This window comes from Pollachius pollachius, assembly GCF_949987615.1.
Source record: "Pollachius pollachius genome assembly, chromosome: 4".
Taxonomy (NCBI): Eukaryota; Metazoa; Chordata; class Actinopteri; order Gadiformes; family Gadidae; genus Pollachius; species Pollachius pollachius.
In genome coordinates, this window is record NC_136937.1 from 2787309 (window position 1) to 2812342 (window position 25034).

Here is a 25034-nt window from a genome sequence, read left to right on the forward strand (position 1 = left end):
TCAAATTACCATTATCCCTATCCTGCAAGCCTGTGTGGCCAGGGCAGTGTACAATAATAGGCATTGCAAATGATTACAATGTTTTAATGTAATTTGTCACTTGTATTGTAAAAATGGCTCAAATTAAAGGTTTATTAGGGGTTTTTAATTGCGTCCTGTCTGCTCGCTTTATAAAAGTAATTTAAATTGCATGTTGGCATGCATAGATGTTTTTCAGTCAAAGTCCATATCTCAATGTAGCTCCCTTTATAGATGTATGTAATGGATTTACTGTAGACCCATGGCTTTATGTAGTTCTACAGATTGTACAGGTATTTATATGGTTGGCACAGAACTGTACAGTCTTGGCACATTTTACTGCAACAATGACATGCAGGACCTACATGATAAATAAAAAGTAAATTAATTCTAGCTACAGAAATGCAAACTCGGCTCCATGTCTGATTAAACCCGGGGGAGGAAGAGCAACGCATTGGACCCATGATTGGTCCCTCTGTTCATATTTGGTGATGGGTGAGGAATCTCCCATGATGCACCGGGCATTACCCAACAAGTCCGGCTCCCAGACGAACAGACAGACCCGCCGCCGCTCGTGCTCGTGAGTCTCTGTTGACAGCTAATGCATCGCGAGGACAGCCGCCGCCGTGACCCTCCATCCATTCCGTACTTTACCGTCCGTATTGTTGTACTGCTGCTTTTCACAGGTATGTGCGGCTACATTCCGTAGTGTCGACGAACTTTGTTTTACGCCAGGGCCATCACCAAACGGTGCTAAACGACCGAACGGGGTTTCTAGAGAGTTCCGCCTGTTGTCGTGCCAGCAACAGTTCACCTCCTTCTGCGTGCGCACATTCAACTCGGGTCAACGTATGCGTTTATCATCCCTATTAAATTAAATACATACACACAATAAGCTTAACTATAAGTTTGTCTGTGTGTGTGTGTGTGTGTGTGTCGTCGTAGCATACATGTTATTCATGGCTGTTCTCCGCTAGGGGACTAATAGGTTGACGTGGTGTCGGCGGTGGTGTAAAGCCGTGACCGAGAGGCTGTCAGTCGGCGGCGGGTGTAACGTGACCGCTGTGCGCCTGGCTGACTGCATACAATGTGGCGCACAAAGTGGCCGGTGATGTGAACCTTGGCTACGCTTTGCCTTCAACACTGCGCAAGCGTACATCGTCTCGGTGACGTCACGCGACTGAGAAACACGCAGTGTTTTATTTGAGGGACACGAAGTCGTGTCATTCGTGTCCCACAACTAATCTGCGTGTGTCTCGCTTTTGCCTGTACTTGATTGCGTCATGGTGGGCTTTTCGATTTTTGTACTTCTCCTGCCTATTGTTGGTCTACCTGTTGTGTATTTCATAACCCCATAGAGATGTAATGTACATTTTTGTGTGGGTAAGTTCTCCAAGACACGTAACCAATGTGTGACTAATGTGGTATCCTGTAGGCCTATATTGTGTCATTGTGTCTCCTTTCATGGACACATCCTCCATATACTTGACCTTTTGAAAGGTCCTGAATAATTAAAAGTGCATTCGCAGAACACATTCGGTTCCTGGTCAGAGAGTGCACGTACTTGTAGGCTGTGTTAAGTCTGTTTGTTTATTATCTCTGGTTTGAGTTGATGCAAATGCTAAGATTGTATATATCGCCATAAACAAATTAACCTGTACCCTGCTTGTATACAATACATTAACATTTAGGGCATTCAGGAGACTCTTATGCAAAGCGACTTACAATATGTCGTTTTTTCATAAGAAGGTGAAACAATATATCACTGTCGGTACAGTAAGGGTGTTCATAGATCCAAGTGCAAAGCACTCACAATCGCTAGGTACACCCATTTCATGTATACAACAAAGATAGCTAGGATAAGATGCAAGTACAAAGTATAATAACTCTGTAATGCTTCCTTCAGCCACAGTCCATGTATCCATTAGTGTCATGGTCAAGGCCTGAATTGTTAGGGACGCTGCCTAAGATAGCGTTTTAGTTATTCAAAGTCTGCTATCTTTAGTGCAGGAGAAGCCTCTAAAAAATATTTCTGCCCTGCTCATATTTAGACTGATGGGCCTGTCTTTAAATAACCGTGCAGCCTGATAGCGCGCAGTCTAGTGGGTGTTTAGGCTAGACAAGTGATTTGTTTGGAGAATTGTGTCCGATTTCCTTTCCACTCTGCTGGAGGAAAGAACAACCTGACTGGCTTCAAGGCGCCATGAGTACCTCTCTATTTGTGTGCTATTCAAATCTTTGGTTTAGGGAACCTTTAGGGACTTTTCCTCGGCCACCACCGACCGGTGAGTCAGCGACCATCCCCCGGGTTTTCTGTTGAGTCTTTCAGCCGAATGTTCGGTAGGTACGAGCGGGCCGTCCATCACAGCCTGCTGTGCTCCAGACAGGCCGCTGTAGGGACAAATGGCTGAAATTCAGTTTCAGACTTTGTCTGGTGACTCATGGATGGTGAGCAGTCCACACGCAGTGTGCCTTCTAAACGGCTTACCCGACGAGAAGAGACGCGTTTAGAAGAGATTTATCGTTTATTTGTTTATTTGGGAATTTATAATCCAAACTGGGGCTAATGGTATGTATGCTAACGCCACCTCATGCGCTGTCTGTCTGTCTGTCTGTCTGTCTGTCTCTTGCTCCTGCTGTCTCTCTCTCCGTTTCTCTCTCTCTTTCTGTGGTATGTTATTTACTTTCCCCCCCAATACCGTCGCTCTGCCGTTATGGTACTCTTTCCATCCACCCAGCCTCTTAACTTCATGCACCTCCCTGCCATACGGTGGCCAGACCGGCCACTAGATGGACCTGATTCCACACTAAACGCTCCCATTCAGACTACACTCACAAAACGGCTTGGTGGAGTCTCCACACACACACACACACACACACACACACACACACACACACACACTTCTAAACTTAAATCTGCTCCTCTCTTTGTACCCCCCCCCCCCCCCTCATCTTACTTACCTCTTTCTCTCATCTCTATTTTCTCAGATTTTTTGATTTTCCACACAAAATAACACATTTTGTGTGAGTGTGCGCGTGAGGCCCTTCATCATGGCCGCCCTATTGAGACGCGTTGCCTGCACGGCCCTCCTGAAGGCCACAAGGCAGGCCCGGAGCTCCTATGTGGCCCCGGCCCCACACCCAGGCGCCCTGTCTGCAATGCTGATAGGTAGAGTAACAGGATATCTCCGATAAACTACAACACCCATCCCCAAACACCGTCACCATCGGCCATTTTTGTAGTTCTATCACCGTCAGAGTTCAGCGTAGGGTCTGCCAGGGGTCAGCACTCGAAGTACCTTTTTGAGGGTTTGTGGGAAGGTGTTATGAAAGGGGACATGTTATACCACCAGCTGTGAGTGTGACTAGCCATTACAAGCTGTTTTGAAAATCAGCCCCCACTTGTGATGTCAGAAGAGGCCAATTTTCAAAACGGCTTGTAGCGGCTAATCTCACTCACACCTGGTGCTATAATTCGTCACCTTTTAAAGGTCCACAGGTGTTCCTCAGGGTAGTGGAGACAAAAAGGGGGTCAGGTCAAAGCTTAGTTTGTCGAGGTTTGCCTGTACTTGCGTCCGGTGGGAATCCGACTGTCGACGCCAGAGACACTCTTGCGGTTATTCAAAATGGTGGCTCACATTTCCTGAAGGTTTTCAGTTCTTTGGTCCACGTTTATGTTTAATTAATGTGTTTTTTTTAATCAAAACCATGTACATCTTTACCATGGATAACCGTTTTACTTATGTGTTTCAAACAGTACTTAATATTTTATAAACTGCCATTCATGGGAAATTCATGGGAAAACACAGGCCATTGCAGTCGCTGTTCGCTATGCATCCAATCATGATCCAGGGTGATAACTTTCCATCACAGGTCACTTGGTACCAATCAGAAACAGCCATTTCAATGACACGTTTTCACGCGCGCGTCGAGTTTGTTTTGTCGCCCTTTAAACCCTTTGTGTTCCAACATGTGCCATTAAACGCAAGAAGAGTCCTGTTATGAACGACTTTGGTCTTTGGGTGTGTCTACGAGGGTGTCCTTCCTTGTTCTTTATCCTGTTTCATGTCTGTCCAGCCAGCTGCTTGTAGAGAATGTTGACTGTGTCCGTGTGTATCGGTGTAGGTGTATCTTCTCAGCAGGACGATGCTGAACGCCTCTACGACTTTTAACATCCTGTGTCTCAACGCCGTTGATGTTGCTTTGTTGACCCACAATGCTCTCTCCCTCTCTCCCTCTCTCTCTCCCTCTCTCTCTCTCTCTCTCTCTCTCTCTCTCTCTCTCTCTCTCTCTCTCTCCCCTCTCTGTCTCTCTCTCTCTCTCTCCCCTCTCTGTCTCTCTCTCTCCCCTCTCTGTCTCTCTCTCTCTCTCTCTCCCCTCTCTGTCTCTCTGTCTCTCTCCCCCCTCTCTGTCTCTCTCTCCCCACTCTGGCTCTCTCTCTCCCCTCTCTGTCTCTCTCTCTCCCTCTCCCTCCCCCTTTATTTTTTTCAGCCTGAGCCGCCGTTCTCGTCTCACCCTCGGGGGGTGTCTTTCCAAACATCCGGGCCATCCCCACTCTCTCCCCTCTCCCCTCTCTCTGTGTCTCTCTCTCTCTCTGTCTCTCTCTCTCTCTGTGTCTCTCTCCCAACAGCGGCCATGTCAGGATTCAATCTGCTCCACCTGATAAGCAAGAGTCAGCCTGTGGTCCTTCGGCCGTGTGGCCTCCCATCAGGTCTCCCGATAGGGCGCTGCGTGAGCCTACCTGCCTGGCGTGTGCTCTGGCTCCTCCCTCTTCCGCTTGTGTTCTGCTCTGCCTCTCCTTTAGATGCCCCCCCCCCCCCCTTTACCCCCCCCCCCCCCCGATGCATTTTGCGAGGGAGGTGATTGGGCAGAGGGGGTCCGTTATAGAGAGTGGTTTCCCCAATATCGAAACCACGTTTTTCTGCGGTGGGTGTTAGGGCTGGGAGGAAAATGTTATATACAAATGAAATAGTTGCATAGAAATTGAGATGCATGTCTCTACATTATTTCCGATCCGAACGTTTTCTATTTGACCATTTTGTGTATTTTTTTTAAGGCGAGATTTCTCATTTGCTCAAAAATGACCGTTTGAATAATCGCGATTTCAATATTGACCAAAATAATCAGAATTATGTATTATTTTTTCCATCATCGAGCAGCCCTAGTTGGTGCTACTCTCTTGGGGGCTTAAGTGTCGGGGTTCGGCATCGGCGATTAAACCCATAGTCACTGTTTCATCGTTGATTTGAAACTGAACCCCAAGCCCACCCCCCCCCCCCCCCCGTTCCGTCCTTCATAACATATTCTAAAAAGTTCTAGGAGACGACAGAGCTGAAATTCGCTCTAAAGCGCTTTTTAGCGTTGTGTTCTCATCTTATGTGTTACAGCCGAAGATAGATCTGCTCTCACCTGCTGCGCTCTCTCTTTTCACCCTTCTTACGTAGAGCCGCGACTTCTTCTTCTGTTGCTCTGTGGACATGTAACCAATAATCACACATGTGCCTCACTTTCAGCTTGCATGCACTGTGTGTGTGTGTGTGTGTGTGTGCGTGTGTGTGTGTGTGATTTTGTTTGCGTCTTTGATTAGCACTCATTCAGCTTTACTAATGCCCTTTGTGTTGTTTGAAGTGGGGCTTTTGGTTTGTTTGACTACGGTGCTCATTAGTACTTTCGCAGATATAATAGCCCTAGTCGGTGAGTTTTCAGTATTTCCGAGTATTGGTGCATCTTTTGAGGCAATACCACAAATGCCCACTGATCCGATATCAAAAAAAGATCGATTCATCCGGTGCCGCTCTCCCGACACATCCCGGAAACGTACGGGATTTGAGTGATTGGATGAGGAGCAGATGATAGCAGGGTCTTGTCTCCAACAAATGCCCTTATCGAACGACGGGAAGCAACTTCATGGGAAGATGGTGACGGGGAAGATGTAAAGCCGCCTCAGAAGGGACCACCAGCCCCCCCAGGGGGAAACGGCGAGCCATAAGTCCTGACAAGTTAAAATAAGCAGGAGTAGGCAGGGGAGGGCCAACCTTGCGTACAAGCAGGAAAACAATATTTACACTCAGGGGTTGAGAAGCCAGGAAATGGAGGAAAAAAAAAAAAAAGGGGCTAATTTACTGGGTGACCTCAAAGTCAACCAAACCTAAATAATTCTTCTTTTTTTTTTGCGGGGGGGGGGGGGGGGGGCGGGCCTACGGACTTTAATGGGGGCCGCATTCCACCGAGGACGCCTGTATCATGTGTCGTCTCAAGGACCTGTCTGACAAACACCCCCCCGCCCCAGCTTTTACTTTATCTGGAGAAAAAGGGTGCGAGACCTTTCTAGTCGTTCCCTCCATGCCCTCCCCCCTTCACCATGGAAACGGAGCATCAGTCTCATCTCCGACTAGCTTTGAATCTCCCTCGTCTTCGCACTCAGGCCTACCCCCCCCCTCGCCACCTCCCTCCTAGCGCGTCAAAGAAAGTCAGCCCCCCCCCCCCTGCCCTCCCTTCTTTCACCCACTCGACGGATCGGGGGCTATCAATAGACTCTATTCACTGCTCTTTTCTCCCGCTCTCCCCAGTCCCCATTATTTGCTCCATTCACATGGTTTCAATTTTTTGGGGGAGACTGCACCAGGCTAGGGCCTGGGCTAACCTGGGAAATGACATGTCAATAGGGGCCTGTACGGGCGGGAAAGCCCCTGTGAGGGGAAAGAGGGAGGGAGGCAAGGGAGAGAGAGACAGAGTGCCCCGTTGAAGTCACTGCTTGAACAGATCGTCCGCCAAGAACCGGCTGCTTAATGAAGACCGAGGGGAGCGATATAGGGCAACGGCTGCTAATGTCCAGAAAAACGTTCCTTAATGAGCAGTATTTAGGCTTCAGTGAGTGCGTATGACATGTGTTTGACGCCCACTGACTAACATCTGAGACAGACACAGGGATGTGACTGAAGTCTTTGTTCTGAGGACAAACCCGCCTCCCTGCCATTCTAATACAAGAATGGATGAGATTACTAAGCTCAATTAAGTTGAGGTGCTTAAGGAAATTACGTGGCCGGCATCACTTTGGTTTATAATCGACCTTAACTCGGTATAAACCGTGGATCTGTCCAACCGACAAGCTGCAGTGAACGGCGACAGCGGCGACATTCAAAAGTTACAACCCGAGTTAACGACAGCTGGATTTGGCCTCCGATCAAACGTTCGAATGCGATGAAAAGCGAAGGCATGTATTTAGCCCCCCCACCCCTCTCTCGCTCCTTCTGCTCCGAGCTTTCACAACTAACAGCATTCACCCAAAGCAAAAGGGCATGGACACGGCAACAAAGAGGCCGACAAAAGGCCGCTCCAGGGGAAGTTTTAGTGGGCAGACTAGTTTGGTCGCACCAAGAGCCGATCGGGTCAAGTGGTAGATTTGGGGTGGGGGGGCGGCTGTTGAGGACAGGGAAGCATGCGGCGTGGCGTGGCGTGGCGTGGCGTGGCGGTGAACGACATTCACATTCACACACAGAAAACACGGCTGCCGGTTTTGCGTTCGTGACGTCTGGGTGAACTTTTTTTCCTCTTTTCGCCCCGACTCTTTTCCAGGGACATGTCGTACCAAGAAGACGTGGCCGGTGTCGTTCTCCCAGGAGGAGCTGAAGCAGCGGCTCACGCCCATGCAGTACCACGTCACCCAGGAGAGGGGGACCGAGAGGTAGGCCAGTCCGCGGCGGGACCTCGGAGGGACGTCTGGAGCCGTGGCGACCCGTAGTGGCGTTGCACTGCTGAATAGGGCGGCTCCATTATGGAAAAATCTCGTTTGTTTTGTTCTATATTGAAGTCGTGGTGGTTCTCGTCGTTTTTTTCGAGTTTGAAAACATGATGCATTTATTCAACGTTTCTCTCCAAAAAAAAACGCTTTGTAGATGAGAACTTTGAGATTTCCCCTTGAGTATATACACAAAATGTTTAAATAGAGAATGTTCAAATGGAAAATAATTTACAGATATGTATCCAGCTGTATATATATATATATATAAAAAACGTTTCAACACGATTTATATTAGTTTGGAGATCGTTTGTCCCAAAAATAGAAATTTGATTAATTGCTGAACCAATTATCAACACACCATTCCTTAGAAAGCTTCGTCCAATGTGTCCTCCTTTAGCAGAAAAGCCCCTGTGCCTCGTTGAGCAGTAGGCTAGAATGACTCTCAATCTCGCTTTTCTAATCTCAAGAAAAGCACAAAGTCCCATTCACCCGTCCACCGAAACCACCGGCGAGTCCAGGGATACCGGGTCACTGGTATGTAGCTACTCTCTGCTCAGAGGTAGCAGTCTCCGTAACTTTAACACACTTCCTCTTGCCATATTGCTTACAGCCAGACTCAAGCAGCCAGCCCCACCGCTTTTAAAGCGACTTTCATGTTGTTTTGTGGTGGAATTTTCCTTCTTAAAAGCATGACGCCCGCTGAGTTGCAGACAGGGAGCAGGTCTAGTTAAAAATAAACCCATGAGGTATTGGCTGAGAAAGAAAAACGAAAACGAGTCGGCTCCACCCCTCCCCCTCGCCCTGCTGCGGCCGCTGTAGGCCACATGCGAGAGAGGTATTCTGCGGCTCATTTGCGGGAGGAATGTGAAATATGCCCAATAACCGGCAGTGACCGGTCGGTGCCAGGCGGCAGGTTCTGCGGATCAGACCGGCACGTCAACGCCACTGCCACCAAGAGGTAGAGCGGATTGGCCGGTAACCAGAAGGTTGCTAGTTCAATCCCCGGCTCCTCCTAGCCGAGCGTCCCCGAGCGAGACGCCTCACCCTGACTGCTCCCGACGAGCTGGCTGTCGCCCTGCGCGGTTGATACTGCTGTCAGTTTCTGAGTGTGTTTGTGAATAGGTGAATGTGAGGCGATGATTGTAAAGCGCTTTAGTGGCCACTGGTTAGAAAAGTGCTGTATGAACGCAATCCATTTACCATTTACCTTTGTGATCTGTCGTGGGGACGTTTGACCTGGACTGACTCTAGAGCAGCTCCTGCACCTTGCACATGATTGCGCTTATTACCCTGCAGAAAAAAACCTATCTCTGTTGAGTTTGTTGCAAGAAATGCCTTTTTCGAGTACTGGCGGCCCTGCAGGCATTTATTTATTCACAGGCTTTGAACTCTGGATGTGATTAGCAGTGTTTTCTCCAGAAAATGTCTTCAGGCCTGATAGAGTTCAGGCGTGGTGCCTGAATTCAGGCTTGAGCTCGGCCTTGTATGTTGTCAAGAAAAGTGAAAATAGGTGAGTGGTGCCTTTTAAAATGTCTAGTCAACACGTCAACCTACCTGACCTTCTGATTGACAGGTCTGCCACCAACAAGGCGTAGTTTATATAAGGAAGTCTTTTACCTTTGTATGTTTGCACTGAGGATGGTCTGAATGGGACTGAAAACGTTTTGCACGCACTTTGGGTAGCGCTTTACACTTTAATGCAATAAAAACGGCACAGATCATTTCACTTCCCATCAGCCCTGTGTCTTAGTCAAGGAGCGGGGGGGGGGGGGGAGGGGGGGGGGTCTCTGTTTCAATTCCATTCAAAAGCTTTTGGTGCGACCATTGTTGTGAACAGTATTACTGGTGCATTATTGATAATTGATCTTTATAAACCTTATGGAAGTATGTTTTCTTTCCCTACGGGAGGTTTCTAATTTGTTAATGCAAAATAATTAAAATATATAGAAGAAATATGTATATATATATTAATATATATATATCTTTTTTAAGTATATAGATATGTTTTTATACATTGGTAGTCAAGGCGGTGCCCTATGGTTGTTAAGGCCTTAACCATACAGTGCTAGGGGAAGCACTGTGATTAGGAGTCAGAATCGGGTCAGGCTCGTCCCAACTCTCTCTCTCTCCCCAGCGCCTTCAGGGGAGAGTTCACCGACCATAAGGAGGACGGCACCTACACGTGTGTCGTGTGCGGGGCGCCGCTGTTCAAGTAAGTCGCAGACACTGGGGATGACGCGATGGTACACTGCACGCACCCATTCAACATTTATATTACAGTTCCATTTGATCCTGTACAAATGACATGCGTTCCCTGCTTAGCTCATACCGTAGCTTTGGAATCAGTTGCTTCTGTTTCATGGGTATCCGCCCCCATTTGGGTCATTTAATAATAAATGAAATGATTAATTGAAAGATAATCGTTCGAATTGCCGATAATAGCTGACGACTGAATATGGCCTATGGATAGGCTCGGCCCATTCTTCTCCCACCGGTACACCCTTCATGTAATTGGATCAAGAGAGAGGTCTCACAAACGGTGCAGAATGGCTGTCCACGGCCCTGCCTGACAGAAAAAAACAAAGATTAATGTTAGCTGACAGCATGTCAGAGCCATCTCGGCAGCGATTACCGGGTCGCCATTTTCCCACAGCTCATTGTACGGCTTCAAAGGGGGCCTGGATTTACTGCCTGTGTTGGCCTGTAGCTCACAACCAATGTTCTACACACATGTACACACGTACGCACGTACACAAACACGCACGCTTGCCGCACGCACGCACACACACACACACACACACACACATTTACATTTAGGGCATTTAGCAGACGCTTTTATCCAAAGTGACTTACAATAAGTACATTTGTACAATAAGTACAATATATCGTAGTCCGACACACACACACACACACACACACACAAACACACACACACACACACACACACACACACACACACACACACACACACACACACACACACACACACACACGTACATGGACACACACACAGTACAGACATACAGTATCTAAAATATGTGCATTCATAACTGACAATGGTCGCTCTCACTGTACTGTGACCAATAGTTGTGTTTATTTTGCTTATTTTTCATTTGCAGGTCGGGCACAAAATTCGACTCTCGATCAGGTAAGCCCAATGAAGCTCAAACCTATGCTCTGTGTTGATTTCAGAAGTCAGAACAGAATAAAGCCGTCTCGTCTGTCTCTCTCGCTCTCTCTCTCTGTCTCTGTCTCTCTCTGTCTGTCTCTGTCTCTCTCTGTCTCTGTCTCTCTCTCTCTCTCTCTCTCTCTCTCTCTCTCTCTCTCTCTCTCTGTGCTTCGGTCTCTGTCTCTCTCCCAGGCAGTCGGCAAATGTTCAAACCAGAGGTTTTTTTTGGGGGGGGGAACTTCACCACCACTAGTGCAGTCCTCTGTAATGGGTAGGTCATCAATCAGCACCAGAGAAGGAACAGAGTGTACGTTAGTCTTGTAAGATTTATATTTGACCTCCTCTTACGCTGCAGAAGCAGAACATTTGACCCCCCTCTCATGGTTGATTGCCGGGGAGAGGCGGTCTCATTCAGCACATGTCTTAACGGCCTTTAGGATAAGACGCTGGAAAAATGGCTTCCTCTGTCATTAATCTTGATGAATTACACCCGGGGATGGGAAATATTTGGGTGGCTTAAGGAGATTAAAATATTTCCGCCAGAGTCCGTTCTAATGAACGCTATCACGCTTTCGCAACGCGGCTACGCTCCGTTCGCCGCGCGGCTCCGCTCAACGCTAATCCCCAGGAATTCCTCCACTTATTAATTGCGATTACCTTTCGACCCCTATACATCTCGCCCCGCAATTACGACATACCTAGAAGGGGTCTGCGGTGTCACGACGGATGTAAATCAAGGAGGAATGGATTGAGGGAGTCGTGCGGAGGAGAGAGAGAGTACGAGGGAGTGAGGTTCCCCTCCGCGGCCCTATCTGCTGCTCCCTGTCCGCTTGGTATTGTACAAACACTGGTCGCACAGCGCTCGGAATGCTTGCTAGGTACAGATCGCCAATTTTGATTTGATTGCTTTGAATCTTCCCGACCCCGCTTGTGAATTGCTCTTGGATTTAAGCGTCTGCCAAATGACTGAATGTAAATGTCTGGATGCCGGGATGGGGGGGGGGGGGGGGGTTTGGTCTACTGTACGTCTGCTCGCTAACCACAGCTACGGTAGTCATCATGGTTCACCACCACAAGCATTTGAAGATTTCTTGGTGGAGCACTTGAGGGCTTTTGACCTATGGGGTGTTTTATCTTTTTTTCTACACACGCGGCGCGGAGGCTAGCCGAGGAGCAGATGTGAACCCCTGGTCTTGCACGACGCTTTAAAGCGAAAAAGCCGAGGGCTCGTATAAACTCAATTTCCCCTTTGTTTAGATGTTCAGAAACGCGCTCGTTCTGAAAACCCGGGTCGCGTAAAAACCAACGCTCGCGCATGGCCACAAATGAAAGGGCGCGTAGTGTGCTCCACGAGAATTATTAAAGCGATGCCGGGGCCCTACATGCTCCACCACACATGGATCCGTTTTAAGGAGTGTGTGAATCAGCGGAGCCGGTTGGCCGGCCTGTGTACTCTCGGTAACCCTGGTGACGCCCACCGTCGTCCGTAAATAAATAGTCAACGACCGGCTCCGGGTGAATATTGAAATAGGTATGCTGAGATATTAGGGAGCCGGGATTCCCTTTCAGTGCGGCCCGCTGGAGCGGTTTGGGGTTTTATCAGCCGTAAAACCACCTCAGTGCTCAGAGGAATGCTCTGGTCCTCGCTCGCTAGCCGGCAGACCTGGGTTGGTTATCACGAACTAGAAGGAGCGTCTTAAATGAGCAACCTTAACGCACCTATTGTCTGTCGTATTTAGTTCTGTACTTAGTTGTGTAGCATCTTATCCTAGCTATCTATGTTGTGTACGGGGAATGGGTTAGCCTAGCGATTGTTAGTGCTGCACTTGGGTCTATGAACGTCCTTATTCTACCGACAGCCATAAATTGTTACACTTTCTTGTGACAAATGTTCTTATTGTAAGTCGCTTTGGCTAAAAGCCTCTGCTTAAGGCCCTGAATGTAAATGTAGGACGGACCGGGAGTTGGGAATGCAATCACGTCAGAAATGTGATCACTGCTTACACATGCTTTTAAAAGTTCATCATTCCTGAATATCGTGTGTGAAAAGTTTTTAACCTTTTTTACACTGAATTTTTATCAATGGGTTTCTCCTGGGAATTCCACCGGGATTCTTCGGCATGGCACCGTCCCATACAACACCAGAGTCGATGTTTCTTCTGGAAGTTTTGCATGGAATTTCACAGCTCTGTTCCAGCCAGTGCATACAGAGAGGCCTACACCACTACAGAGTTCATGAGCTCTGCTGTGGATCCAACAGCTGTGTGTGTGATGTACCCTACGGCCTACACAACATCCTACACAGCCTACACACACTGGAAAGCCCCGCCACTTCTCTGACTGTGAACTGTGGGCGTCCACGCGGTGTTGTGTCGTTCGCTAGGTTGTGTTACGGTTGTCTTTGTCGCTCGATGATTCGCTCTTACCTTTCGAGCTAATTTGTCGTTCGCTCGTTAACTCCGACAAATTTGAGGGATGGAGAATACATATGGATTTAAAAGATTCATCAACACGGTTACAAATATATGAACACACAGACACAATTCAGTTTAGATTCAACGCAAATATCTCAGATTGGGAAACGGCTTAATGCCTTTCTACCTGTTAGTGGTAATTTGTACTTTGCAAATGCCATTCCAAAGGGGTGTGTGTCCATGTACATGTGTGCGCGCGCGCGCGCGTGTGTGTGTGCAAATGTACGTACGTACGTGCGTGTGTGTGTGTGTGTGTTGGTATGCGAATGTACGTGTGTGTGTGTGCAAGAACGTGTGTGTGTGGAGGAAATCCTTGTGGGGCCCTGCCAGGAGGGCTAGAATCAGGCTGATATCCCTGTTCCTGTGACAGGATGAGATATAGGCGCGCGGCCCGCCTACGGAGACAGGAACAGTGCCACCCGTTAGGAGTCACTGTGGCCCCTTGACCTCAGCTGTTTTTACAAGGGGAAAGTAGTTCCCGAGATTACTGGCCCACATTGACCGGTCAGCTGTATGGGTACGACCGCTGTTGGAGTTCACAATGTTCCATGTCCAAAAAAACAATTGAAAGAATAAACTTTCAATCTTTTAAATTGAAGTTTATTCTTTATTAAAAATATTATTCAGCAGACGAAGTTAACAATTATAACCCTTAAGTACAAAACCTTGAATGGAATTAATCTGTAAAAAAAATATATGGCGGCATTCGGCCAGTAGGGGGCAGTGTCTGATGCAGAGATGCCAGCGCAGGCTCCTATAGACTCGTCTTGTGTAAGTCCCATAAAAATGTGTTTTCGGTTTAACAATGTCCCTGTTAGACACCCTCCTCAATAACGAGGTAGAGGCCGACTTCTACTCTTTTTAATGTCGAGGAAAGTGGCTTTCTGGAATGAGCCGGAGAGAGAGAGAGAGAGAGAGAGAGAGAGTGAGAAGAGAGGAGAGAGAGAGAGAGAGAGATGAGAGAGAGAGAGAGAGAGAGAGAGAGAGAGAGAGAGAGAGAGAGAGAGAGAGAGAGAGAGAGAGAGAGAGAGAGAGAGAGAGAGAGAGAGAGGAAAAAAAGGAGAAAGTGTCTTGGCAGCCGTACACAAGGCAAAACTTGTCTCGGGGGGCCCTCGGAGAATGAACTGTGGAACACCGGGGGAATCCCCGCATTGTTCCCGCCGCCTGATAATCACACTTCCATTTAACAAAGTTTGGCGCGTCGGACACCGCCGAGGTCCCCTCACCGGTAACACATGAGTGCCCCCCCTTGCCCCGCCCCGCTGGAAACTCGTAGTTCAGGTGAGAGATTATCTTCCTTCTCCCGAGTTCAGCAGGGAGTATTCGTTTACGTGGTTTTTTTTAGTTTTGTTTTTTCGCAAAACAACCGAACCGCTAACGCTGTCGACGTTAATGCCATGCAACTAAGTCGACTAATTCAGTGGTTTAAAGGTGCTGTGAGGTGCGATTCAAGTGCTTATATCTGAGTTTAATTTGTAAGAAATGCTATCGCCCCTCATCCGCTGTTGGTGAGTGAAATGCCCGGTGAGAATATCTGTTTTGAGTCGACTGCGCCCGCCTCTGTATGAGACGGTTTGGATTTAAGGCCGCTCCCGGCTCATTTATGAACCATCAGGGCAACTCTTCTCTGATTGGTTCAGGGAATCAAGCCTGCCTGTCAATCACGGGTGGGTGGAGTTCCACATTTCTCAATGGCAAAGAATCGAAGGGAGGGAGGGAGTGAAGGAGGGATAGTAGCGAGGGAGGGAGTGAAGGAGGGATAGTAGGGAGGGAGAGAGCAGAGAGGGAGGGAGTGAAGGAGGGATCGTAGAGAGGGAGAGAGTGAAGGAGGGATCGTAGGGAGGGAGGGAGCATAGAGGGCGGGAGGGAGGAGGGAGGGAGGAGAGAGGGAGTGAAGGAGGGATCGTAGAGAGGGAGGGAGTGAAGGAGGGATCGTAGAGAGGGAGGGAGTGAAGGAGGGATCGTAGGGAGGGAGGGAGCATAGAGGGCGGGAGGGAGGAGGGATGGAGGAGAGAGGGAGTGAAGGAGGGATCGTAGAGAGGGAGGGAGTGAAGGAGGGATCGTAGAGAGGGAGGGAGGGAAGGAGGGATCGTAGGGAGGGAGGGAGTGAAGGAGGGATCGTATAGAGGGAGGGAGTGAAGGAGGGATCGTAGGGAGGGAGGGAGCATAGAGGGCGGGAGGGAGGAGGGAGGGAGGGAGGAGAGAGGGAGTGAAGGAAGGATCATAGAGAGGGAGGGAGTGAAGGAGGAATCGTAGGGAGGGAGGGAGCATAGAGGGCGGGAGGGAGGAGAGAGGGAGGGAGGGAGTGAAGGAGGGATCGTAAGGAGGGAGGGAGCATAGAGGGCGGGAGGGAGGAGAGAGGGAGGGAGGGAGGGAGGAGAGAGGGAGTGAAGGAGGGAGCAGAGGGAGTGACGGAGGGATCGTAGGGAAGGAGGGAGCAGAGAGGGAGGGAGGGAGGGAGAAAGCAGAGAGGGAGGGAGGGAGCAGAGGGAGTTTCAAAGCGTCTCTTCTGCTCTCGGCTCTCCAATCGAACCCGCAGCAGCTGTATGTAGGCCGAGGCCGTAGACCTACCTGTACCTGAGGTATAACCCCTCCCCCTGCTGTGTGTCCCAGGCTGGCCGTCCTTCTTCGACCTGGTGAAGGAGGGCTCCGTCACCCTCGCAGACGACTTCTCCACGGCATCCACCGCGTGGAGACCACATGCAGCCAGGTAACACCCCCCCCCCCCCCCATACGCCTGACACCGCCTGGCGTTCACGCGTGTGGGGACATCACACATGGGGTGTAACCGTGGTCTCGTACACCATCCCATGATAAAGGAGTCAAACCGCATTCAATTTCAAATCAAAAAGGGAATTTATTTGAAATGGTACAAAACAAGGCGAAACAAATGTCTAGGGAGGATATGTTTAAATGCAGGGATATGTGGGGAAAATAATTAGGTAAAGCAAAGTGCCCATGTGAAAGAGTAGAGCAGTAACCCACAGGATGTCCACTGAAGGAGGGGGAGAACCTGTTTACATAACCCCACCCTCAGTACTTAGGTGTGGTCAATTAGGTCCATTATGACTCTGAGGCCTAGCCCTCTCCTTGTAGTGACAGCTATGACCACAAGGGGGGCAGGGGATCGCCACAGTGGTGACATCATCGAACGTCCAATCCCCGCAAACATGTTTCAGGAACAGATGAAGAATCGACGGGCGATCGTGCGCAGAATCGAAACGATTAGGCTCGGCGGCCGATGAGTAGTTTTCTCTCGAGCGCAACGAATCCCGAGGGTAGAATCAAACAAAAGCATTCCCAAACGTGGAATGTTCTCCGTGTATGCACGGGCCACCAGAGCCTCCGCCAAGACACCATATTGATAATCCTTAACATTTATTTGTGCGTGAAAATACCACTCAATGGTTTTTAGGGATGGGAATCCCAGGGTACCAAACGATCCGATACGATATGCGACACATGGCCCACGATACCGACAATATCACGATGCAGCGGCTTTGCCATCATCAATATATTGTTAGACAATCCTACAACGATGCATCATGATATACTGTATGTCTTACTAACAATACAAAATGACCATGAAAAGGTAAAGTGCTGGATTCATGTCTTTATTCGTGGCCCAAACGGAATTTTTCAGTTACTCGACTGTACGTACATCAATCGATTTTTGCGCCAGTGTATCGATTCTCGTATCGCACGGAGAAGTACGGCGATATATATCGCCGTATTGATATTCCGTTCCTACCCTAATGATTTGACACGAGAAGAACGGGCAGACGTTAACCACTGGAGAGGTTCGTCCAATAGCAGAGAGGTACAGCCAATTGCAGAGAGGTACAGCCAATAACTGAGAGGTACAGCCAATAGCGGAGAGGTACAGCCAATAGAACAGAGGTACAGCCAATCGCAGAGAGGTACAGCCAATAGCAGAGAGGTACAGCCAATACCAGAGAGGTACAGCCAATAGCAGAGAGGTACAGCCAATAGCAGAGAGGTACAGCCAATAGCAGAGAGGTACAGCCAATAGCAGAGAGGTACAGCCAATCGCAAAGAGGTACATCCAATAGAAGAGAGGTACAGCCAATAGCAGAGAGGTACAGCCAATAGCAGAGAGGTACAGCCAATAGAAGAGAGGTACAGCCAATAGCAGAGAGGTTCCTCCAATAGCGCTGAACAGTTTGGGGAAATAATCTTAATTGTGATTATTTCTACCAATATTGCGGTTGCCATTTAGTTCGGATTATTCTTTTTATTCCTTATGTTCTGCATTACTTAGAAAACAAGCAATAAATCATTCTGTAGTAGGACCAACACAGCATTGGAAGCAGTCAACGTACACACTGCTCTTTCCTTTAGGCCAGGCCGATATGTTGAGATTAATCGATGCATGAATTGATACAACACCTTTATTCAACCATTGAATTGTAAAAGGAAAATAAACACACTGAATCTTACTGTTCTCAAGTCAGTAACAATAACAAACCCCCCCAACCTCCCTCTTTGTTAATCGCAGCCTCTGTGATTTGCATATTGCGTTGTTTTAACCTCCAAGAGCAGCGGGCCCTCTGTGCTGACCAGTCACCGGTCAGCACGGCGTGTTCAACCCTCCGTCTGTCCCCCTCAGTGCGGCGCCCACCTGGGTCACCTGTTTGACGACGGGCCCCGCCCCACGGGGAAGCGTTACTGCATCAACTCGGCCTCGCTGGGCTTCCAGGGGAACGAGGCGGAGGCGGTCGCCACGGAGACCGACGGCGTCAGCGAGGACGGGGCCGGGGCCAAGGCGGGGGGGAAGAAGGAGCTGTGAGGCGTGGGGGGGGTCGTCCCAGAGAGGGAGGGGGGGGGGGGGGGGGGGAGACCTCAGAGGATGCGGTCGTCGTGGTGATATCACAGGTTATTTTTCAGTTGATGATCCCAGAAGTGTATTTTTTTAGATAGATCCATTGTTCTGAAAGAGGGGTCGTATTTTTGGATGAGGAGGGATGGGTTTTGTACCGGGGGAAGGAGTAACCCATTCGTACACGCCTTGATTGGCTGTGGACCTCATTGCCTCGTAGACAGACCAAATATACGCTCACGTTATCTATCTGCTGGGAAACAACCAAAACAAGAGCAATGTGTACCTTTAACGGGCTCAGCGGACTGGTTCTTACTGCCTTTATGTTGCTGGTTGGATAGTCACAAAACGGAAACGAATTGTGCTGTTAAAATATATACTTGTATATCAATTTTTGATAAAATATGTTAAGGTATTTTATTATTGAAATATATATTTGAAGTTTATTTTTGGAGTGTATTGCAGAATACAGTTATTTTTATTTTATTTTGTTTTATTTAAAAAACGTTTGGATTGGTATTGTGGATAACACTATGCAGCTACTCAAATTAAATCTATAATACACATCAAGCGAATGAAGCAGAACAGCATGATTCTTGCTTTGGGCACTTTTCACTTTTGTTGCTTGCGTGTTTTTGTGTGTGATCTGATGAACGTCCTCAGTAAGTCATTATTTAAATCAAGACACGGTTGACGTGGGTTTAATAAAAGGATTTGGACGCAAAACGTTTTTCCCCTCAGTTTCTTACCAAACTGTGTGTGCGTGTGCGTGTGCGTGTGCGTGTGCGTGTGCACGTGTGCAGGTGTGCGTGTGCCAACGACCCTCACCCCCAGCACGTCCATTACCAACCCAGGAAGTGCTTCAATCCCTCGACCCGGCAATGCTCCCCACAGGGACGACCTCCTCAAACGCCCTCAAGCACATTCAGAGCTGGCTAGCATCCCACCGCCCTGACTCCTCTCGCTCCTCCTCCCCCTCTCCTCAGTGGAGTTCTTCGCGCATGTCTGGGCCGCGTTTCCACGTCTGGCGGATCTTCTTCTCTCTGCTGCGGAGACATCCGACCGGTCGTCCCCGCCTCCGGCGGCGGCAGCAGCAGCCCTGCGGAAGTCGGCGGCAATAAAAGGCTTAGAACGCCGCGTTTTAGTGGGAGTCACGAGCGGGTCACCAGACGGTCTGCGTAGCGTGCGGCTCCGTCTCCCCTCTCGTCCTCTCAAATGTCCGTGCCCTGCTCCCTCCCCCCGCCCCCCCCGTTACAAAGCCTCACTTTAAAGGTAGAGTTGACGGTATGTAACGCGGCCGCGTGACGCGCTTTCCCCTGTTTTATCGGAAGGCTCGTGTGCACCGTTTCGTATAATAATATGAACTTGAATTTATTTAGTGCCTTTCATAGTACCCAAAAGAGGGGAGGGGGGCCGGGGGAGGGTTGTTCTTGATGTGGGACCGGAAGGAGAGGGAGGAGTCCAGGACGACGGGCGGGTTCCGCACCTCAGGAGATGGAGCAACCGTCCACAACCGTGGCCAGGTCTCCAACCGTGGCCAGGTCTCCAACCGTGGCCAGGTCTCCAACCGTGGCCAGGTCTCCAACCGTGGCCAGGTCTCCAACCTCCCAGCAGGGATGCAGGGGCCACCACCACGAGCTCTGTCTAGTTGCTGTTTTGAGTTTGAGCAGGTTTGTGCTCATCCATGATTTGAGTTCCTGTATGCAGTCGACTCGTTGTGTGGAGCGTGTGAGGCGTCGGCTTTGACGACTTTTTACACCGACGGTGAATTCCGCTTAATGTCTCCGTCATCACGGCCTGGGGCGGGGGGGGTTTGAGTTGCCATCTCACCCCAAGAACCGACGAATGGTTCCCGCTCCACTCCGAACGATGGGGCCTTGTGGTCACTGGTCACCCACCACATGGGCGAACTGGGACCAGTCAGGAGGAGACCCACCATGGCTGAGAGGAAGGGGGGGGGTGCACTGAGGTCCACCTGTGTGTTCAGCGGTCCGCGGAGACGACACCCCCGACCTGACAGCCAACACTGGGGGGGTGAGAGCCAATCCCCTCGACGCCACCTTGCGGGAACTCGGTCAACATCATCAGAGCGCGGCTTGACCGGGGCTGGGGGAGGGGGAGGGGAGTTGATTAGTCACGGCTTAAGCCCCCCCCCCCCCCCCCGGGACCAAAGGGTGAGGTTCGGGGTCTTAAGATCGGGCAATCACTCCCTGTTATCTGGGCCTGCGTACGGGGGGGCGGGGCGAGGGGGGAGACCACACAGCAACACAAACAGTGCAGCGACTCCCCCCCCCCTCCCCCGGAGGAACACCGGGGGAGGGGGGGAGCCTAGCTTCTTGATCCGCTGCGATTGTGTTGCTGTGTGGGAAAATACAATCCCCCTGACCATGCGCGCACACACACACACACACACACACACACGCACACAAACGGACACAGACACACAAACGGACGTGCACACACACAGACAGACGAAAAAAGGACGCACATACAGACGAACGGACACACACACACACGCACACAGTACATTTAATCTATTTAGGGAAATGTGTGTGTTTTTCCAAGGAGCTTTAAGTAGGCCGAGGTCTGTAGGCCTCCACTCTCCAGTCTCCCTGTAGCCCCCCTGGACCCCTATACCTGCTCACTAGCGACGTGTTTAGGAAGTCAAGAAAAAACAACCAAATGGACGCTCTGCCCGTCAGCATGGCGCACGCCTTCACCGGCGGAGCCAGGGACAGCTGCGTCGCCTCCCAAACATTCATGTTGTGTTTTCACTGGGAAGGCCAGAGCCAACCCGGCTGGGTGGGAGACCCGGTCCGGTCTGGGTGGGACAGACCCGGTCCGGTCTGGGTGGGACAGACCCGGTCCGGTCTGGATGGGACAGACCCGGTCCGGTCTGGCTGGGAGACCTGGTCCTGTCTCGGTGGTGGGACTGACCCGGTCCTGTCTCGGTGGGACAGACCCGGTCCTGTCTCGGTGTGACAGACCCGGTCCTGTCTCGGTGTGACAGACCCGGTCCTGTCTCGGTGGGACAGACCCGGTCCTGTCTCGGTGGGACAGACCCGGTCCGGTCTGGGTGGGACAGACCCGGTCCTGTCTGGGTGGGACAGACCCGGTCCTGTCTGGGTGGGACAGACCCGGTCCTGTCTCGGTGGGACAGACCCGGTCCGGCCTGCAGTCACCACTTGGACTAGGACTGCTATTAATTTGTGTGTCTGTGTGTGTGTGTGTATGTGTGTTTGGCAAGTTTATGTGTGTGGTGTTGCACACCTTAGTGTGTATGTGTGTGTAGGGTCGATTGCGTGCGTGTGGTTGTGTTGGTGGGGATGGAAGCGTGTGTGTGTTTGGTATTGTAGGTGTGCGTTCGTTTGGTGGTGCACGCCTGTGTGCATGTGTTCGGGGTTGCGTGTCTGCACGTGTGCATGGTGCTCGTGTGTGTGTATGCGCACGCCCCTGTGTGTTACCTGTGCTGCTCCCATGTGTGTGTATGCGGGTGCTCTTGTGCGCGTCTTGCGGCTGTGTGTGTACGTGCGTGCACGTGTGTATGGTGCTGCGCCCGTGTGTGTGTGCGCGTGCCCGTGTGTGTATGTGTGTGCCCGTGTGTGTGTTACTCGCGTGCCCGTGTGTGTGTGTATGCGCTTTCCCGTGTGTGTGTTACTCGCGTGCCCGTGTGTGTTACACTCGTGCCCCTGTGTGTGTTACTTGCGTTCCTGTGTGTGTCTACGCCCGTGGCCCCTGTGTGTGTCTACGCGCGTGGCCCCTGTGTGTACGCGCGCGTGGCCCCTGTGTGTGTACGCGCGTGGGCCCTGTGTGTGTATGCGCGCGTGGCCCCTGTGTGTCTACGCCCGTGGCCCCTGTGTGTACGCGCGCGTGGCCCCTGTGTGTGTCTACGCGCGTGGCCCCTGTGTGTGTGTACGCGCGTGGGCCCTGTGTGTGTATGCGCGCGTGGCCCCTGTGTGTGTACGCGTGTGTGTACGCGCGCGTGGCCCCTGTGTGTGTACGCGTGTGTGTACGCGCGCGTGGCCCCTGTGTGTGTACGCGCGCGTGGCCCCTGTGTGTGTACGCGCGCGTGGCCCCTGTGTGTGTACGCGCGTGGCCCCTGTGTGTGTACGCGCGTGGCCCCTGTGTGTGTACGCGCGTGGCCCCTGTGTGTGTACGCGCGTGGCCCCGTCTCCCGGGACACGGCCGTGGAATGCGTCTTTGTTCTCTGCTTATTTTGGTTCGCCGGGGCCCTCGTGAGCTTGCGGGCCCCTGAGCACCGCTCGCCCATCTGTAGCACAACGCCTGTTTGTGTGCACACCTCCCCTTCCTCGACGAAGCCCTTTCTCACCGAGTCAAGAGCCCCGACACACACGCTGTTATCACAGTGCCTTCTCTGGGGCTGTTTCCTCCAGCGACTCACAGAAACCTTTACGCCTGATTTGACATTTTTGGGGGGAGGAGTTAGGGTTCGGGGGCGTAATTGACGGACTTGATAGATAGATAAGTATTTTATTGATCCCCAGGGGGAAATTCGAAGACGCAGTCGCTTGTACGCGTCACACAAAGCGTACACATCCAACACAAGCAAGATTATAAAGTCAAGTAAAATATGCACATGGTTAGTATGGACGATAAAGATATACAATTTAAAAGATAGGCTTTTGAGACTGTGTGACGTTATTGTAGCGCAAATCAGTTCGTACAGAAGCCAGCATTAAAAATGGAGAATAAAAAAGGACTAGCGCAAGCATATTAATAATTTATAAAGCATAGCAGTGCAAGGATAAAGTCTAGAGAAAACCAGTATTAACTATGTAAATGATAATAAAGTAATAATGTAAACAGGGGGAGAGGCAGTCCAGGCCAGTATGATGATGGGATATGGATGTAATATAGGGGGTTGGTCTCTGTACCAGAAGGTGTCTTGCTCCCGGTACCTGACCTTCCTGTTTTTGTTTGGTTTTATGGTTTGTTTTTCTTAGCGTGAGAGCCGAAAGCCTGCTCCCAATCCTTAATGTGGAATGTGGTGTCATTTGATTGTTGATTGACCAGCACACTGTGTGTGTGTGTGTGTGTGTGTGTGTGTGTGTGCGTGCGTGCGTGCGTGCGTGCGTGTGTGTGTGTGTGCGTGCGTGCGTGCGCGTGTGTGTGTCTGTGTGTGTGTGTGTGTGTGTGTGTCCAACACAGCCAAGTAAAGGCACTAAGACAATATTTATCTGTTGACCCACTTCCCTTTGAAGAGACAGAGAAGGAGAGTGGGGGGGGGCATATTTCGTGAATGAAGAGTCAATGTTTGTTTTAGTTTTACTTCAATGTGCCGGCCATTCTTATCTAAGTGCAGACAGAGATAACTGTCTCTCTCGCACTTTCTCTCTCTCTTGCTCTCTCGCTTTCACTCTAGCCCCCCCCCCTCTCTCTCTCTCTCTCTCTCTCTCTCTCTCTCTCTCCCTCTCTCTCTCTCTCTCTCTCTCTCTCTCTCTCTCTCTTTCTCTCTGTATGCATGTTATGAATGCATGTTGTTAACAGGCAGATTAGTGTTGTATGCCATAATTGTCTTGAATTAATCATGTCATTAATCATGATATTATATATTCCTGTCAATTATAACGGCAGGAAATTTGTTAACGCATAACGTTTTTTAAAAAAAGCATCACATTTGAAGTCAAGATTTAAAAAAAAAGAATGAATTTGGGTTTTCTAGTGATGGAAACTCTAATGGGGACTGGTGACCTAGAAATAGATTTAAATGGCCGACCTCTACTGCCCACCACATATCGAACACTCCTCCTCAGCTCTTCAGGAGAGAGTGTGTCCCCTCGCCATAAAAGCATCTGTACTGAGCCTCTCTGCCTGTGTCCTATCTGTGTCTTGACTCGACGGCGGTGGCCGCTCTCAGCCCGTCGTGTCGGACGCAGGAGAACAGTTTGTGTTTAGATGTTACAAATAGTGTTAAAGTATCTGCAATCCCGTCTTTCACGGTTTCTTTAAAGTTTTCTTTCATGTTTCCGTCTTGTCCGTGAGGTCTCCGGGTAAACCGTACAGGCTCGCATCGCGCTCCGCAAATGACCCGGAATTCAAACGTGTGACTCAAGGTGTGTTAGCCCTAAATCGACGGGAAGAGGTCGATTTTTCGGTTGATTTTTGACCCGCCCTCTCCTCTCCTGTCAGAGTGTGGGAAAAGGGGAAGGAGAGAAAGCGTTTATGGTATGACTGCGAAACCGAGTATTTACAAGTCAGGTGTGTTTAGACTGCGGGTCAGCCGGGGGGGGGGGGGTTTGGAGGGAAAGACAGGGCGAGAGACAGAAGGGTTTAGGGTGGTGGTGGTGGTGGTGGTGGTGGTGGTGGTGGAGGGCGGGGAGGGGGTTACAGCTGGAGTTCGTCAAAACTGCGCGACGTCGCGTCGTCTTCGTCTCGGAGGTCAAGCTAAACACGGAGAGTGGGCCGTTGCTAGAGAGGAAACAATCCGTTTCGGCGGGAGATCAGAGAGGGGGGAGGGGGGAAAGGTAGGGGGGGGGGGGGGGAGTGTGTACATTAACGTCGACACTTAGTGTAAACCCCGCCGGCCGGGGACGGAGAACGTCTCTATTTGGTTTCGCTCGCGATGGCGATGTCGCTACACGTCTGTCTGTCACGTGACGAGAGAGAGAAGCCAACAGAAACGCTAGCTCACGCGCTCTAGGCTAGCGCTGTTAAGCTAGCACAGGAATTTGATTGCACCAGTCACTCTCCATTATTGCAGGAATGCTGTTTTTGTGTCAGTTTCTCTGATGTCTTCTTCTCCTTGATGTTGTTCAGCCACACTGGGGATAA

General features: G+C 50.3%; 1 protein-coding gene across 1 annotated transcript; it reads left to right on the plus strand.

The window, feature by feature from the left end:
• Nucleotides 1-567: 567 nt before the first annotated feature.
• Nucleotides 568-18212, plus strand: msrb3 (methionine sulfoxide reductase B3; the record flags this gene model as incomplete). Its single annotated transcript, XM_079735624.1, is given in 8 exon segments — nucleotides 568-704; nucleotides 3007-3187; nucleotides 7594-7702; nucleotides 9894-9971; nucleotides 10879-10907; nucleotides 16016-16075; nucleotides 16078-16112; nucleotides 18033-18212. Coding segments are annotated over 7 exon segments (609 nt in total). The 5' UTR covers nucleotides 568-704; nucleotides 3007-3069.
• Nucleotides 18213-25034: the final 6822 nt, after the last annotated feature.